Below are 18,975 nucleotides of genomic sequence, written 5' to 3'. Positions count from 1 at the left end.
CTTTTCTTGCCACAATTGTTAAGTGAATCATTGCAGTTGTTAAATTAGTAACATGATTGTTAAATGAATTTGGCTTTCCCATTGACTTTGCTTGCCAGAAGGTTGCAAAAGGGGATCACATGACCCCAGGTCACTGCAACCATCATAAATATGAGTCAGTTGTCAAGCATCTGAATTTTGATCATGTGACCATGGGGATGCTGCAATGGTTGTGAGTGTGAAAAACGGTCATAAGTCACTTTTTTCAATGCTGTTATAACTTCAAATAGTCACTAAATGAACTGTTGTAAGTTGAGGAGTGCCTGTTTTATAAGACCATTATATATATCAACGTTGCAATTGTATCTGGAATATTGTATGCAGTTATAACTGCTACAGCTCAGAAAGGATATAGTAGAGCTAAAGAAGGTCCCTATGAAGAAAATAGTGATATTTGAGGTTTTCTAGTTTAGCAAGGAGAAGGGGCATGTTTGTAGTGTACAGAATTATGCATAATTGTGGATAAATTGGGCAAGAAATTATTTTCCCCCTCCTAAAGTATTAGAAACAGAGGTCACTTAATGAAATTGAATCCAGGAAGAATCAGGACAGATAAAAAATTTTTTAACACAACATGTAATTGAATTTTGAAATTCATTACCATGAGATGTGGTGCTGACTACCAGCTTGACTGGTTTCAAAACAGGGTTGGACCAATTCAGGGAAGTTGTGGGGATTAATGGCTACTAATGGCCATTGTTGAGACACTGTTGGGTTTCTGTATAGAGTTGGCTGGCCGCTGTGAGGACAGATTACTGGAGTAATTGGCCCAGTATCCAGCAGTCATTATTATGTTCCTATGTCCCCATATCCATGTAAATTTGTCCTTTTGTCAGGCTAACTGATGACCATAGATTTGGAGGATCACCTACTGCAGCCCGGAAACTGTCAGGTTGGGAAAAAGTACTTCATTGCAAGCCAGAATTATCACATTTTCCTATTAGATCAACCTGTGCAATTCAAACCAATGGACCATAAACAGACGTTTCCTTCAGAAGATCCAAGTAAGTGAACCAAGCTACATGTAATAGGACAGGAGAAAGCCTAGTTTAAATCAAATGGCCCTTTTAGTATGTTTAGGTGGTTGAAACAGCTTAATATGGGACAATAGTATAGAGAACCTGAGCAAGGAAAAAAAGCCCAACAGGAACACTATTCAGATGCTAGCAAAGCATTGTGCAACATAGAAAAGCCTTTGCCAGTCTGCTATCTTGGGAATGCAACTCCCAGCTCAGCCTTTGCTCATTATGGTTGTGGATTATTATTACAGTCCCAAGACAACTTCTGAGTATCAAGATGGGGGAGATTGCGACTGAGAAAAGGCTTGAACAGTGAACAGCAGCAAGAATGTGTATGGGGTGGATTTGTGAGAAGATGATGGAACATGGAATCATAAATCATACATTGCGTAAAACTGCTGAAATTTATAATGGATTTTTACCATGCAAGTAAAGTGCCTTCATGCAAGTAGGTCTTTATGTATCTGCAAACATCAGATTAGGGTCTACTTTGATAGTTAGAACATGAATGAGTTCACTAAACTTGCTATCACATTTAGAAAGCCTTTACAAAGTTAACTTCTCTTTCTGATCAGCAAGCTAAACACTAGCAAGGGTGTCGATAAGGCTGAGGGACAGAAATAAGGGAAGCCTTGTTCAAAGCTAAGCTGAATCTTCTGCCTTCCTTCTCCTCTTCGTAAGTGTCAGGGTACCAGAGGCAACATGAAAGAGGTTGAAATATTTGATGGTCTTTACTGATTTCCCATAGTTTGCTAATATTTCTCCACCTCATCAACTTTAAGATGTGTGGACTTCAGCTCCCAGAATTCCCCAGGATGCAGGTGGAGGAATTTTGGGAGTTGAAGTCCAAACATTTTAAAGTTGACGAAGTAGAGAAATGCTATTCTAGAACAATACCCTGGAGGTAATAATTCCACCAATGAATTTCCTCAGTCTATTTTCCCCTGCTTTTGGTTTCTATCTTATCCTTCCCTCTTTCCCTTTTCAGCAGATTTTCTGCCTACTCTGCCTTTTAGGATGGTGAGGAGCTCATCTTATTTCTGCCATTAAAATGGTGATGATTAAGAGATTTGTGCTGGTCCCAGGAATGGCTTGTCTCAAACAGTGGTCAACTCTTTTCCAAACAGATGTGCAGACTTGCAAAGAGAATAAGGGACAAACTGTTTTCCTTCTTGGGAAAACCACTATAACAATTCTAATCCTAACTCTCCTGTATCTACACAGAAAGATCATATTTGTTAATAGGATAATGGTGGATAGCAGTTAAGAGAAGGGAACAAAATGCAGGTGAGTAGCAATAGTAGCTACAGAGGAAACAATACTGGAGAAGGCAAGTCACTGAGCAGAACTGAAAGTGGCTTCAAAAGTTGCTGGTCCTATATTTATTAGTTAGGTAATATCTGGGGATGAGACATTTTAGTACAGATGAGATCTCCAATATTGTATCATGGAAGGAAGCATTGCTCAGAATGAAGGGATACTAAGACAAAAAAGGACATTTGAAAACTTTTATTTCAAGAGGCATGGTTCTCTTTAGGTTAAAATGTGGTTTATATACACTGTGTTTCCCCGAAAATAAGACCCGGTCTTTTTTTTCCCCCCTTCCAAAAGAGGCACCAGGTCTTATTTTTGGGGATGGCTTTTATACTCACCTCCCGCATTGATAGCCCCGCCCAGCTGGTCCACTTCTTCTGCAGTGGAAGGAGCAGCTTTATTCTGCAGCTGCATTCCAGCCTGCATTTCACAGTCAGGCCTTTCTGGAAGGCCTCTGCAGCTGAGTACTGAGCTCAGTTCTCAGCTGCAGAGGACTTGCAGAACCAAGCTATGGATTGAATCCATAGCTCGGTTCTCGGCTGCAGTGGCCTTCTGAAAAGGCCTGTGAGTGATAAATGCAGGCCTGACTGCAGAAGACTCCTCAGAAGAAGTGGGCCTGCAAGGAGAGGCATGACTGCAAGGTAAGTGGGTATGGGGTGCGTGGGGCAGCTCCACACCCCCACCCCAGCTTAATTTTTAGGTCTGTGCCGTGCCCCAAAACTAGGACTTATTTTGGGGGTAGGGCTTATACTAGGCCCACCCCCCCAAAATCAAACTAGGGCTTATTTTCAGCTTATATATTACCTGTTCCATCTTGAGGACCATTAGCATTTAACTGAATGCTAAGGAATGGAAACTAATCTGCCCATAAGCAGTTATCTCATTATATTTGTTTGTTAAGCTGAATTTACTGCAGAATTTATCTCCAATTGTTGTTTTGGTTTTCAACAAAACTCTATTCCGCATCCTTTCATACCTTTTACTTTTTTCTGGCAAGTGTTCTGTGCCATTAGAAGAATTCTGTGGGACAAAAATGTAATAGATGTTCCTTCCCCCCCCCACTTCACTTTGTATGTGACAGCAAGTTTTACCCCTTACTGTATATTGGGCATATTGGGCAGTTGCTGGGGTTATAGAAGGCTTGTCTGGAAAACAGGAATTCTACCACTTTTCCACTTGATGTATTCAGTTCTTTCGACTTTTTTTGTCTCAGCCATGAATTTTGCAGAAGTCCCTCCTGTGCACTCTCCCAAGTCAAACAGCTGTTACTTTTTCAGCTCCTGAAACAAAGTGGATTTCAGATGAAAATAATGATGCTTGTTACGGACTGACAATATTCTTATTTTCATGAAAGAAGGTTCTCATCTTCCCACTATTACAAATACCGTAACTGGAAGCTTTTCTTCATTAATCTCCTATGTCATAGAGTCTCCTGCATTAGCTTACGTTAACTGTTGACTAATGTTTAATCTCCCATAGTGGATGTCTTCCTTACAAAATAGCTGACAGAGACTCAAATTCTGAACAGGAAATCAGAAAAAGGAAGTTGTGTCCTAGTGTTTTTATGTATATTTATCCGGGCTATCCCTAGAGTAAATATGCACCTCTCCCTTCTGTTATTTAACTTAATAGCAATACACATTAGCAACATTTTGAAAATGCATTTTTAAAAATCTCATCATTTATTAAACCTAGTAAAAATGCAATCCTCCATGCGTCAACTTTTCGGAATCCCCCAATGCTATTGTACAGTGCGTACAGCAACAAACAAGTTGAATTGAATCTAATCCCCAGCTATATATTACATAGACTCTTGAGAGACTGAAGTTTCTCTCAGAAAATTAACTTGCTCTTGGGAAAGAGGAGCATAAGAATAGGTGACCCTTAATATCAAGCTGACATAAGAACACAAATCCTAAAAATCCTCATTAATTTATGATTTTCACATATCGGAAGGCTTAGTTCTTGTAGAAAAATTACATTTCTCCTAGCTCACGGGGACACTTACGTCTCATTAAGTCATTTGTTGGGTTGGCCTGGCCCATGGGTAGACAACCTTTTTGCAACATACTTTGCGTCTATGCTACAGGGAATGTAGCAGGGCATATGAACCAGAACTAGAAGTAGCTGGGCCCAATTTCATTATTTATCTTCAGGACTTAATGGAGCAGAAAGGCAAGGTATAAAATAAATAAGAAATGTTTGACTATTATTTTGAGGGAAGCAATGTTTTAAGGTGAAACAGATTTGTTAAGCCCATAGATGGTAAATCAGTGACACGTGTCAAAGGTGAGACACCACAGTGTTTTAGTGACACACCAGCAGTGGTGCTAGGGCTGCTCAGCCTCAACGCTGCTACCAGGTTCCGCTGTTCAGTGTGGCTTAGAATCGTAGATAGGTGGGTGAGATAGAGAATTATTTCTCTGTTGTTCAGGATGGGGGTATGACATGCCGATAGTCATTTAGGCATTTTCTGAATGTTTGACATGTTAAGCCCAAAAGGTGAAATCTAGCAGATGCAATAAACTTTTTCTAGTTCTCTTTCTCTTTTACTTTCTCTCTCTATATATACATATGAAACTCATCATAGCATAAGGTTATCTGAAGGACTGCCTGTATCCAGTAGTATCTCCATCCAGTAACATCAAGCAGATGGTGGGGCACTCCAGATCCTCTCAATTTAACAATTTAATGTAGTGGGACCCCAGAAGCACCATTTCTTTATTATGCTACCTGATCTCTGGAACAGAGGCCTAGGGTTAGCTGTGGTTACTATTAGGGAAATTGCAACTATTATACAGGTAGTTGTTTAGCGACAAGTTGAAGTTACAACGCACTCCCTCAGAACTACTTATGACCCAGTTCCAGATTTCTGAGAATCACACCCCCACCCCATGGTCATGTGATTGCATTTTGGGCACTTGGCAACGAGTTCACATTTATGGCCATTTGCAGCATCCTATAATCACATGACCATGTTTTTTTTTACTTTTTTTGCAGGTTTCTGGCAAAAAACACCCATGCAAGAAAATGGGTTTGTTTAACATCTGCCGCTTTTGCCTAACAACTACCACAAAAAAGGGGTGTAAAATCAGGCATGGTTACATAGTGAGCCACATAACAACTTACGACCATAATACCTATGGGCATCACATTCCCAATCCCTGCATTATGGCTTAGCATATTTGCAAGTCAGGAAATTATGACGGACAAACAGTAGTTGTAAAACATTATCTTATGTTAGGTGTGAATCAATCCATTGTATGTGCAGTGCTTCAATATTTCTGATTAGTAATCTGGAGACAGAATGTAGTCATAATGCTGTCCTTGTCACTTGGTAGGAATGTATCAGATGAGGGGCATCTCAAAGAGTTAAAATGACTGTTGTAATACACTGATGCTTTGTAAACAGCCCCGTGTATGCATGCAATACTTTTGCTGTGGATGGCAAGGATGGCCAAAAAGTGGTGTTTGTGGGTGTGTGACTAATTCAGTATCCATGCAGATGAGTCAGTCTGAAGGAACTGCATGACACAGCTCAATCTGTTTTACAAATTCCAGCAAACACTTACTCTCCCTTTCTCTGCTGCTATGATCAGGACACTGAAAATATATTTGCAGGTGGGCATATTGTGGGATGGCACACTCAGCTTAGACATATGAATGTACAGTGCAAGAAAATCTCCTGTAAAAGTTCTTTTTCTTCCAGTCAAAGGCTATCTACTGAGTGTCACTAAAACAAAGGGGGAAGAGGGCTAGATGCCCTCATGGGAGGTGGAACCCACCCCTCTATCTTGCCTCAGGCCACACACAATCCATGAAACCAAAGGAGATGTGGTTTGGAAGTATGAAATATCAATCAATCAATCTTTAGTGTGTGAAAAAAGACTGCAGGTACATGTTGACATATGGATGCAGAATTCCTTTGCAAAACCTGGGATTCTAGGTTTCACTTAGATCAGGATTCCCTACCACCATGTAAAGGATTCTGAGGTAGTTTCCTGGGTGGCCCCATATTCCCCTTGCATGTTTTATTCAGAAGGTATGTGAGCATTGCTTGAAGCCTCTCAATAGCTTATCTTCCCTGTCAATAAGTTATCTTCCTTGTGAGGTAACTACTGGAGTGTGGGACCTAGGCTAGGCAGATCTGATTTGACATCCTCAGCAAGAAATTCATGCTAACCTCTCATTTTTAGATGTCATTTGATACATATAGTTGGGTACTTCCACATGTTATGTGTGTCCTCAATTAGATATGTTATAGAACAGGGCTTTTCAACCGGTGGTACGCGTACCACTTGTGGTACATTAATGAGTGGCAGGTGGTACGCAGCCCTGCCTAGCCAAGTGTAGTGGGGGAGGGAAAGAGCCAACACAGGCAAGGACTTACAGTGAGAGAGTCCTCTGGAGCTGCAAAGGCCCCAGACTCACTTCTGGCTCACCCTCCCCCATGAGAAAGGAGGAGGGGCGGAGACAGGAGAGCCTATAAAACAGCGGTTCTCAACCTATGGGTCGCGACCCCATTTGGGGTCGATCGACCATTTCACGGGGGTCGCCAAGCAAGGCTGTCCGCCCTTTTTTTCCTCTTTTCCGGCGGGTGCCTTACCTCCCTTGGGCTGGGCCAGCTGGTGGTCGGCCTGCTCCGTCTCTGCCGCTTGCCAGCTATGCCTCGGCCGGCGCAGGGGGCGGAACCACGCATGCGCGGCGCTTCCGGGCAGGGAAAGTCCTCGACTTACGACCGGTTGGGTAGTCCTCGACTTACGACCGGTTTAGTCCTCGACTTACGACTGGTTTAGTCCTCGACTTACGACCGGTTGGGGGTCGTGGCATTAAAAAGGTTGAGAACCACTGCTATAAAAGGAGGCAGTTTGGGCAGGAGAGGGAGAGAGAGAAAAAGCAGCAGCCTTGGGAGGAGGCAGTGTCAGCTGCACGAAGGAGAAGAAGGAGGGGGAGAATGGGGGGAGAGGAGATCAAGCAGGCTGCCCATGAGCCGATCTACAACTGCTGTGGCAGCCACCTGTGCTGGCAGCAGCAAACAGGCAAGAAATGCAGCGGGGGAGGGGTCACCCTCCAAGAGGAATGAAAAAAGGCAGCAATGGCTGAAGGTGAGGCACGGAGGAGGGAAGGAGATGGAGAGTGGAAGGATTCTTATGTGCTTTTGTGACTTTGAAGTTCTGGGATTTGTGCAATGAGGGCTTTGTGTTCTTAAGGAGTGTTTGGCAATTTCTATTTGGCCGATGGTATTGCTCTGCTGTTGTTAGCTGTAAGTTTTGCTGCAAGGGATTTTGAAGTATTTTTCTCCTGAATGGATTTTGCCTGTAGCATTCCTTTACTTATGAATGGAGCCATTTGGGGAGGTTGCCTTAGCCGGCAGCCAGTATTTTTTTTCTTCCTTAAGTGCCGGCTGCGCTCCTTACTTTCCTTTCTAGCCAGTAGCTAATTCTTAAAGGGGAATGTGCCTTTTTAAGCTATTTCACTCAGCAGCTTGTCTTTTCTGTCTCTGGAGGCCTTTCCTTGTTTGGTCAATATATGGAAGAGGGAAAATATGGGGGGGGGGTCAAATTCTTCCTTCAGAAGGAGATGGGAATGAGAAAAAGGGAGGCAGGGAAGGGAGGGAGGAAAGGAACACCCGCCTTAGCACTTGGCCACCAGCAGCTCTGCCACTGACTTTGTTTGTCAAAAGGTTGCAGAAGGGGATCACATGACCTTGGAACACTGTGACCATTATAAATATGAATCAGTTGCCAAGCATCCAAATATAAATCACATGAGCTTGGGCATGCTGCAATGGTCATAAGTGTGAAAAATAGTCATAAGTCATTTCAGTGCAATTGCAACTTTGAACAGGTTTTTTTTTTGGTCATCAAGTTTTTGACACCTTGCTAGGTGGTACTCAAATATTGCCATATCCTAAAAGTGGTACAATTGGTAAAAAGGTTGAAAAGCCCTGTTATAGAATAAACCACTGTTTTATTTGTTGTGGCCCAGTCTTTAAATATATAAGTTTTTAACTGAATTTACTGCTAAAGAATGAGGGTTAAATAAAAAATTCTTGGGCAAAGACATTCTCATACATTACTAAGACAATGCAGGAATGACTGGAAAGGCTAAGAGGCTACAATGTCAGCCTTTTCAATGGATTATTTCAGAAATCCTAAGTATAATTCTAACTGGAGCTGCATAATAAGAATACAAGATATATGTCTCATATAATATGTTTTTCATGTGTACTGTATTTGTAACAGTATGTACTAAATATGAAAGATATAGTTCCCATACCTGTTTAATCATGGTACAAATCTGTGAAGGGCCAGATAGGGGTACAGCTGACTTCAACAGTACTTGGCAAAAAGCCTTATTTCAGACATTTTCTTGTAATATTTTTGGAAAGGTAAAATGGTGCAGGTACGACCACAATTGAACCCAAAATTTCTGTTGTTAAACAAGACAGTTAAGTGAATTTTGGCCCATTTTACGACTTTTCTTGCCACAGTTGTTAAGTGAATTAGAGCAGTTCTTAAGTTAGTAATGTGGTTGCTAAGTGAATCTGGCTTTCCCTTTGACTTTGCCTGTCAGAAGGTTGCAAAAGGTGATCACATGACCTCTCTGTCATAACTATGCAAGCCAAGCATCCAAATTTTGATAATGTGACCATAGGGATGCTGCAATGGTCATAAGTGTGGAAAACGGCCATAAGTCACTTTTTTCAGTACCACTGTAACTTCAGACTATCATTAAATGAATGGTTGTAAGTCAATCACTACCTATGTATCTTAAAAATCTTTACCCACTTATGATTTCAGTGTTAGCATTTTAAGGATACAGAAGATTAAAAACAGAAAATAGTTAAAGGGAAGTTTAAAAGTGTAGAGAGAAAGAAAAGACCTCTGTACATTATCAGCTCCAGTCCTGACACACTGGTTACCAGAGTGTCAGCTAGATGTGGTTCCTTTTAGAGAACATCACTAGAGCCCTCAGCATAACATAAACTTCAAGCTTGATGCTTTCTGAGTGCTCTGGTGATTATCTTGTGATTTTAATAAGCTACTTGATACTACATCTCCCTGAGAAAAGGAATAGCAAGATAGTCTGTGATGTGCCAGAATAAAGCATGACAGATCTGTATGTCCTTATAGTAAGAGACTGTTTCCCTTTCCCCTTTTTTATCTAGGCTTTCACTGTGTGGTAGCTTATTGTGAGTCTTAGGAATGTGAATGCTCTCAAGTATCTGGAGAGGTAGTTTTTCTCAGTGGTAGAATAGTTCAAGCTATATATGTGGAAGACTCCAGTACCAAATCTAATGTGGAAAAAACCTACCAAATGAGACCTTAAAAACTGCTGCCTATCAGAAAAAAAGATGGATCGGTGATTTGAACAATAGTAGATTATCTTATAAAAGTCGCATCCATTCATAATGAAAACTGAATAAGAAAATGTAACTTCATAAATGAGAGGGATTTCTTGTACATTTATGCAGCACCCACAATCCAGAGGTTTGCTTTTATTGCACTACATAAATAAGGAGTTAATGGCTGATATCCTGAGTATGTCAGAACATGCACCAATCTCCCAGTTGGTGGGACATGAGCAACTATACATACGTTAGGTTGGGAGGTATCCCCAAATTAGAGGTCCTAGGTTGCGTACAAGAGCATGCACATGCTTGCACTCAAACCGGGCTTTGGCTGGGTTTGTTTCATGATGGACAAAATATACCCAAACTGACTAGTACTGTTGATAGGGAATGCTGCATGTGGTATTGGTATGACTAAGGTTGGTAACCTCATCCACTTTATCTTACTAAAAAGAGTTACGTGAAAGTTGAATGAAACAATGAAGATATTGGTGGAAGTCAGTATTCACTGGCACATGGAATATTGTGGCTTGAGATGAAAGAGGAGCAAATGGAAAAGAAAATGAGTACATGTATGAAATTAAAGAAAGAAAAATAGGTAGTAAGCTGTAGTACCTATTTGGCAAAGAAAGTCTATTATGTATGCATGATAAAGGAATGATTGGTAAAGCATGACTGATTTACTTGCTTACAATCAAAAGTGAAGAGAATTAATGAAAGATACAAACAAGATGACAAACTCTGGATGTGGGATAGACCAGAGATCTCCAACCTTTTGGGCATCAGGGACCGGTTCCGTGGAGAGACATTTTTCCACGGACCACCACGGACCAGAGAATGTGTGGTTTTGTGTGCTGCCTGCATCCCATGGATGGGGCTGTGCTTGTTTTTGCGGCCTGGTTGCTGGCATGTTGCGGCCTGGTACTGGTCCATGGACCGGGGGCTGGGGACCCCTGGGATAGACTGTTATTTGATATATCAAGAATGTTTTTAGGAAACAAAGTAAATATGAAAGAAAAAGAAAAGTGAAAGAAAAGTCAAAGTTAGGCAACTAAAGGAGGTGTACAACATGAAAAAAATGAATATGAATATGAATGATTACAATACAATACAATGTAATTATAATTATAATTCTTACAATAACCATTGGATGGCTGTATACATTTGTTTAATAAATAAATATTTTTAACTGGGTTTTTAATACTGTACACAGCCTGGAATCACTGTGTGTCTATTGGGCAGTTATATACATTCGTTTAATAAATAAAAGAATACTTAAATGAAAAATAGTGAAAAGGAAAAATTATGTGAAACTTTTCTGAAAGTAATTATGCTATGAAATTCTACAGAAATGTATGGAGTTACAATAATGGGAAATATTGAAAAGAATGGTAGAATGAACTGCAATAATCTGTGGGTGAGAAAAAATGCATGTGAGATCATGATTATTGCAAAAGAATTAGAAGCGAAAAATGTCTATTTTTTAATTAATAAAGTTATATGCAGTTCATCTCACTCTACAAGGTGACTCTACAAAATGTTATATAACAAAGATGGAGAGGAAAAGGTAGTTACAAAGAATGTGTCCAGAAATACCCAGGAACAATTAATTAAAAAGTAGAGAAAATCAGCCATTTTGATGGAAATAAATTTATTTTGAGATGAATTAAAAGGTCTAAACAAGAAGCTTCCAGTAGAGTAAACAATTATTATTGTGGTTCATCACACAGTCAGCCAGATGTTTAGATTGGACTTGGCATTTTTATCCATCTATTCTTTCCTAAGGGTCCCTGGGATAGGGAGATGTTGTTTGACCATTAAAGTTACCATAGTTGCAGGATGTAAGCTGTTACAAATAAAGTTGCCTTTTGCAATTGATGGATGGTGATCTTGCTGCAGTTGACAGATGATGATTTTGTTCAGCTGACGGAGGGTGATGATTATGATTATATCCCACCTTTTTTACGTCTAACTCAAGGCAGCAAACATAACTAATACTCTTGGCTTCTATGTTCCCCACAACAACAACCCTGGGTGGTGGGGGTGGAGGTGGGGGCTGAGTGAAAGTGAATGGCTTAAACTCACCCAGTCAGCTTTCATGACTAAGGGCGGCCTAGTCTTCTGGTTTCTATACCAGCACTTTTCACTACATCAAACTGACTCTCCAGTTCATCTTAAAAGTGATAAAATGATTGAGGATGAAACTGAAATGAGGGGATACTGAAAGAAGTATTTTAGAGGTTTGTATGGGAAAGATAGTGCTATGCTGAAGAGTATAATTGAAATAAATGCTTTAAAATTGGAATCCACAAAAAATTATGAAAGGTCATAAATGCTGTAAAAATGTTGGAAAATGGTAAAGCTGCAGGTATAGAAGGTATAACTGGAGCAATGTTAAAATGTCAATAATTTGTTACATGGCTTCATGTCTTATTTCATGTGTGTGAATATTGCATCTGTATCTGAAAATTGGCAGAATGCCATTATTCTTTCCTTACGTAAAAGGAAATGCAAGGTTATAGGACTAAATGCAATAGCTAAAGGGAGATTATTTATTGAATGCTCTTGAGAAATGCATTTGACACAGTTCCAGTTGAAATGGCACAGGGAGATGGTGAACAAAATTTGGTAAGTGCAGTGCATTCTTATCCTAGGCATAAAATGTGCAGATCATTTTTTGTACTTCAAGTCTTTGAGAAACGCATGAATATGAGAAAGTTAATTATATGTGTAGGGGGTAGAGCTGTCAACACAAGATTGTTGATTTACAGGAAGCATAACATCAGGTGAATAGGCTTGAAGTTTGGAATATTTTGAATGAAGGTTGGTTGCAGAATGTAATTAAGAAGAGAATATGATGGAAGTAAAGCATACGTGAGAATAAATAGCAAATTATTCAACACTGAACAAAGAGTAAGAAAATGATGTGTAACGTTTCTTTAGTTGATGTAATAGGCAGAAGGAATAACCTGGAGCAACAGGAGGAAGAGTCACAAGCAAGACAAGGGTCAGATAAAAGAGCTCTGAGTCTGGGCCAGATCTGTAACTTGAACAATGTCTCCAACAAGACCTCCCTAGTTTTCATGAAGGTAGTGAGGGAGGAAGCGCATTCAGACCAGCAAGGTTTTGTTACTGTAACCACTTATTGCTTTGTACCTCTACTTACTTTGGTATATGGTGAAAAGCTTACATAAGAGGAAAAACATTTAAAAATAGTACTTACATTGCATATGTGGTAAACAAGATAGGATCAAGAATTAATTAATGCTGTGTGATTGTGAATTAAATAACAAAAGGGAGTCTTTAGTACTGAAGAAGTATGTTGAGAGGGTTTGATTATATACAAAAAATAAATGAGAATGACTAAATACATGAAGAAGAGTGAATGGTTGAGAGGAGTAGGAAAACTGAGGACAGCATGGCTGGATGGAACTGATGAGATCCTAAAAAAAAGCTGAAATGTTTGAAGAATAAAAAGCAACCTATAAAGTAATGTATGGATATGGAGAAAACAAGGATTGCTTGGAAGAATACAGTAGATATATATGGTGCAATAGTGTTAGTCTAAATGACATTTAATTTTCTTCTTTTTCCCACATGCTTCATTTGATCCTGCTTAGTACTTCTAATGCTTTTCTTCATTCCACATGGCATTGCTCATCTCCATGATGTATATAATAATAGAACAACACAGAGGTGGGCAGGCATTATTATTTGAACTGCCAAGAAATTTTAATAGAAATGTTTTCATTAGAATTCTGTGTTTCTCCAATTGCTCACAACTAATCTGTTAATCTGACATTTATTTAATTATTTATTTGTTAAACTTATATAGCCACTTGAAACATATAATTTGGGTGGTCAGCAATACATAAGAAATTTAATTCATAAAAGGGGGGAAAGGCACTATATAATGCTTCCATGAGACCCACGCATATTGATCTCACCTAACATCCTGGCATTAACACTTGGGGGAAAGGCCAAATAAATAAATAAATATCCAGGAGACACATTGGTGACCCTTGGTTTCATTAGAGGCCAGAGCTTGGTATGCATAAATGTTTTCCTGTATCTGTGATTTGGGGCTGGTTTTTTTACTTTACACACAAAATAGCAGATGGGCATGCACAAAGTATCTTTTTTTCAAGATCTCGTTATCCGTAATTTTGTTACCTGTGGTTGCTAGGCTTGAATGTAAGTGACTAACAAAGGCCACCTGTCTTCATATTTTCCATGTACCAGCAAAGTAAATATAGTGTGGGGGATTCACTGTTCTATCTATTGTCATCACCCCCCATCCTGCCCCAATAAAATAAGTAGATTTGTCTGGTACTTATGTGCAGTCCAAATCCCATTAGAGGACATGACAAGACTGAGTATGAGGAGGGAGGGGAAAAGAATAAAACAACAAGTAAAGATGAACAAATTTATTGTCCTTTTAGGATTAAAGTGCATAGCAGGTATGCACTGTGTATAAAAAAAAATCCTATTTCTTAAAAATTAGATCCCAACCTAATTTCAGGCATTTTCAGGCTAAATCAATAATTGTTTGCTTTGTAGGAAGAGTTTATGATAGCAAAACATTAGAAAGTCTAGTAACACCTTTTCCAAGTAACACATTTTATTAAAAGCATAAACTTAGGCCTTTTAATAAAAGGTGTTAGTTGGAACAAGTGTTACCTGACTCCTGATTTTTCCACTTGTGTGCATTTTGATGAATTTGTTACTATGTACATACCTATGAGTATGTAAGAAGCATTTTAAAAGGCAACCATTCATCTCACTGATTGCTGATTCTTTAGAGACAGATCTGGTCCTTTATAATAATTGGATGGTTTCAAATTTGCATTAGAAAAGTCCGTCAAACTCTTTTGTATGTCTCTTAATGAGAGAGAGGGGGAGATACAAATGGGCACACACAGACACAATTTAAATGGAAATTAAATAAGACAAATGTCCTCAGCTTTTGTCCTGGCCCCACTGATTTTTCAAGGGTAGTTTCAACATCAAGACTGACAACTATTAAATTATACATCCCTCATGTAAAAGGAAGCCTCATGTATCAGTGGATATCTAGGATTCATAGGAAACTAAATATTTAATTTGTTTCTTATAGTACTNCTAACACTGGCCAAGGAACTGAACAATACCCATATGCAGTAAAAAAAATGGTGAACACATCCATTTAAGCTTACTTATTTATAGTGGTACTAACACTCATAGAGTTAATAAAAATGAGCTTCTGAGAATAAAAAAAAGTTTTGAATTTGGAAAAAAACTCAGAATTATAAACTGTTGTTACTGACTAATGGCATTGCTTTTAATTGTCTTCATCCCCAAGTTGGGAATTTGCCCAATAATTGTAACATATATTAACTACTAGTTTTGCATTTATAAAGATTTAACTGTTTCCCAGACAGATCTGAATACATAAGCACAGTGGTGGGATTCAAATATATGAACAACCGGTTCTCTGTATGGATGCCGCTTCCGGAAGTCCATTCTGGGCCTGGGCAACAAAAAATTAGCTTCTGCTGAAGTGGTGCGAACCGACTGAATCCCACCACTGCATAAGCACCTCTCTTTTATGTTTCTGATGACTCCACGCAGTTCAAAATATATGAAGCAGCTTGGCCGAATGGGGAATCCAATGAAACTGGTATCTACAGTTTTAACTACATGTCCCAAAAACCATATGAAGAATACTCAAAAATTACAAACATATATTTATTCCACACCAGTTTAAATGTTAAGGCTTCTCCTGAGAATTCTGACAGCTTCTTATCTCCCTTCTCCTCTAACCTTATTAGTTTGTTTTTGATGTAAATGTATGTGTGGAGTGGGTAAATCCTAGATCTCAGTTTTCTTGCTCTTTGCATCTGTACCAGGCATTTGAGCCTATCTTAATGGCTAGCTTTGAAGGCTGCTTAGTTTTTTTGGGAAGTTTGGAAATAGAATCTTGTGGGGGAAAATCAATCTCAGAGGAATTCTAATGCAAAATATTTCCAGGGTAGAAACAATCCTTATTTTATAAACATAGGATGAGGTTCATTTCCAATATGGCTTAAAGTGACAGTGAATGGAGGAAATGCTTCTTCTATAGGATAAGAAACTGCAGCTGATAGGGAGGGTCTCTCATCAGTGAGGAATCAGTTTGTAAAGTTATAGTTATACGAGGAATCAGTTTGTAAAGTTATAGTTATACGTAAAAACCCTACCCAGCCAGTCAATGACTATGTTCACATATTACTAAGCCATAACTTGTTTTAAAAAAGGAGTGTTTATGGATTAACTGGACATGGATCCAGCATGATAAAATACAATTGATAAAAGTACAATTTATAAATTAGAGTTATGGGGGAACACACGGTTTATGACATGCAATGAACTATGATTAATGACATCATGGCTTAATAAGTTGTCTCTTTAATTTAATTGCAGTATTGTGAGATTAAAAGAGAATATTATGTATAAAAAGCTTTTAGAAGAAGGGCAGGAACGTGTGTGTGTGTGTGTGTGTGTGTGTGTGTGTGTGTGAGAGAGAGAGAGAGAGAGAGAGAGAGAGATTGTGTGTGTGTGTGTGTGTGTGTGTGTGTGTAAGAAAATTCACTGTGCTCAGGGTGGCACAACTGACTGAGTCTCCGTAGGCCAGAAATAGCATTTTGGTGTTCCTACCGTAGTTGCATCTGGTACTAGTGTCTCCCCTCCCGCCAAATCCTGACCAAGCTCTCAGATCCCCTGCAACTTTACAAATCTTTAGAACATTAAAATGTTCTGGAGAGCACGTTAACATTAATTTGTGCAGATATTTTCATCATCTATGCAAAAAAAAACAAAACCAAACCCCAAGTTTTTCCTTTAAAGACTCTGAGTCATCATTGATTTCAATGGGTGAGATGTTGATTATTCCAGAATAGAAACTTAGGGCTTGATTTCAGTATGATGAGAAAAAGTTATTATATGACAACTGATTAATTCTTCCTTTTCCATATTTTTCTCCTACTTCTTTCCTTACAGAGAATGCCTCCCTTTAGTACCGGGGACATGGGCCATCACCAGGCACATTGCCATTGACCCAGGTTCCCCCTTTTCTTCCCCAGCCTAAAGATGGCCAGTGCCAATGAGACTGAAGAGGGCCATGGCTCAGCACCCAGTACAGCTTCCACATATGCCAAGCTGCTACTCCTGGGCTTCATCATCTGTGTGAGTCTAGCAGGGAATCTGTCTCTCTCGCTGCTGGTGTTGAAAGAGCGTGGCCTCCACAAGGCCCCCTATTACTTCTTACTGGATCTGTGCCTGGCTGATGTGATTCGCTCAGCTGTTTGCTTTCCTTTTGTTCTCGTCTCTATCCGCCATGGCTCTGCTTGGACCTACAGTGTACTGAGCTGCAAGATTGTGGCCTTCATGGCTGTTCTCTTCTGTTTCCATGCTGCCTTTCTCCTCTTCTGCATCAGCGTCACTCGCTATATGGCTGTGGCCCACCACCGCTTCTATGCCAAACGCATGACTTTCTGGACGTGCATTGCTGTCATCTGCATGGTGTGGACTTTGTCAGTGGCTATGGCCTTTCCACCAGTCTTTGATGTTGGGACCTACAAGTTCATTCGTGAGGAAGACCAATGCATCTTTGAGCACCGCTACTTCAAAGCCAATGACACCCTAGGCTTCATGCTGATGCTAGCCGTGCTGATCTTCGCCACCCATGTGGTTTATATAAAGCTACTGCTCTTTGAGTACCGCCATCGTAAGATGAAGCCTGTCCAAATGGTTCCAGCTATCAGCCAGAACTGGACGTTCCATGGACCTGGAGCCACTGGACAAGCTGCAGCCAACTGGATTGCTGGCTTTGGCCGTGGTCCCATGCCTCCTACATTGTTGGGCATACGGCAGAATGCCCATGCTGCCAATCGGCGATTGCTGGGCATGGAAGAATTCAAGGCTGAGAAGAAGCTAGGCAGGATGTTCTACGTCATCACTTTGCTCTTCTTGGTGCTCTGGTCACCCTATATTGTGGCCTGCTATTGGAGGGTATTTGTCAAAGCCTGTAGCATCCCCCACCGCTACCTCTCCACAGCCGTTTGGATGAGCTTTGCCCAAGCTGCTGTCAATCCCATAGTTTGCTTTCTACTCAACAAAGACCTCAAGAAAGGCTTGATTGCCCACATTCCCTGCTGGAGGACAGAGCCTGAATTGCCCAGAGAGCCTTACTGTGTGATGTGAGGAATGCTAAAAGGTTGGCTAGAATGCACCCCACCCACGCCAACTGAATTTGTTTTTCTTTTTCCTTACACGTCACACGAGGTTTTTCTTCCCCTGCAACGGGTCATTGTCTCCCAGAGTACCTGTATCACAAACACTCTGATCTCTCTGTTGTCTAAGGGCAATTATCAAAATCATCCATTAGCTGCTATGAGACCAGAGCTGGATTCTGGTCTGTGTTCTTCTGGAGTAAATCCAGAGTCATATGACAACAGTATTTGGTCCCTAGTAGTATTCCATCAGTTCTCAGAAGAGGTGAAAAATATTCTATGCTTTCCTGGTTTTATAATCCCCAAACTCTATCAAATCATTTAAGACTGTCCCTAAAAAACTCTATCCCTAGCTTCTTAATACCCATTATTGCTTTGAAAGTAGGCCAGAGTTAGATTTTGGGGTTTGGTCTCCCAGAGCGAAGCCAAAACTATTCCACTTACTGGAGCAGAAATAGTTTGCACTCAGTGGTTTTGTTTGGTTTTACAGCTAGAGGGTGACAATGAAAAGGGGTCCCTATTGATGGAATGTACTTTTATAGAAGATTAATTTTCTGATCCAGTAACTCCATCAATGAAATAAATTCCACGTGATCTCAGAATTTGTGGGGCTATGGAGGATGGCTGAGAGAGGGCGGAGGAAAGGAGGCAGCAGCCAGAATTGTTCAAGGGAATGCCTTGGAGCCAGCCATGACTTAGCTCTTTGTCTGTCAGAAGCAGTAACCATGGAGCTTGGGAAACTCCACCTCAGTTGCCATGGCAGCAACCAATCCAAGACCCTGTAGACCATGTCACTCTGGAACAATGCAAGGAGGAAGATGCAGGAGAAGCATTTGATGGGGGGAGTCCTGTAGTGGTGATGGGGAGAAGACTTTCCCTTAAGAGTGGGAAATGATATATCGATATGCAAAGCAGAATGCATCCAGGCTGCAGATAAATGTAAGGTGGCTACACGGAAATCATAAGGCATGATGTCAGCATCATAGTACATATTCTATCT

At 40.2% G+C, this 18,975-nt stretch overlaps 1 protein-coding gene across 1 annotated transcript; it reads left to right on the top strand.

Moving 5' to 3' along the window:
- The first annotated feature begins 16,833 nt into the window (after nt 1-16,833).
- GPR173 (G protein-coupled receptor 173) lies at nt 16,834-17,946 on the top strand. The gene has a single exon (XM_015812255.1). It carries the CDS (start codon nt 16,834-16,836, stop codon nt 17,944-17,946), a length of 1,113 nt encoding a protein of 370 aa, XP_015667741.1.
- Nucleotides 17,947-18,975: the final 1,029 nt, after the last annotated feature.

This window comes from Protobothrops mucrosquamatus, unplaced genomic scaffold, assembly GCF_001527695.2.
Source record: "Protobothrops mucrosquamatus isolate PMUCROS unplaced genomic scaffold, P.Mucros_1.0 scaffold76, whole genome shotgun sequence".
Classification (NCBI taxonomy): Eukaryota; Metazoa; Chordata; class Lepidosauria; order Squamata; family Viperidae; genus Protobothrops; species Protobothrops mucrosquamatus.
Note: the sequence above shows the minus strand (reverse complement) of the source record. Positions and strands in the feature narration are given on the sequence as shown.

Excerpts from the sequence above, each read along its gene's own strand:
- GPR173 (XM_015812255.1), top strand. The coding sequence starts at position 16,834 with ATGGCCAGTGCCAATGAGACTGAAGAGGGCCATGGCTCAGCACCCAGT.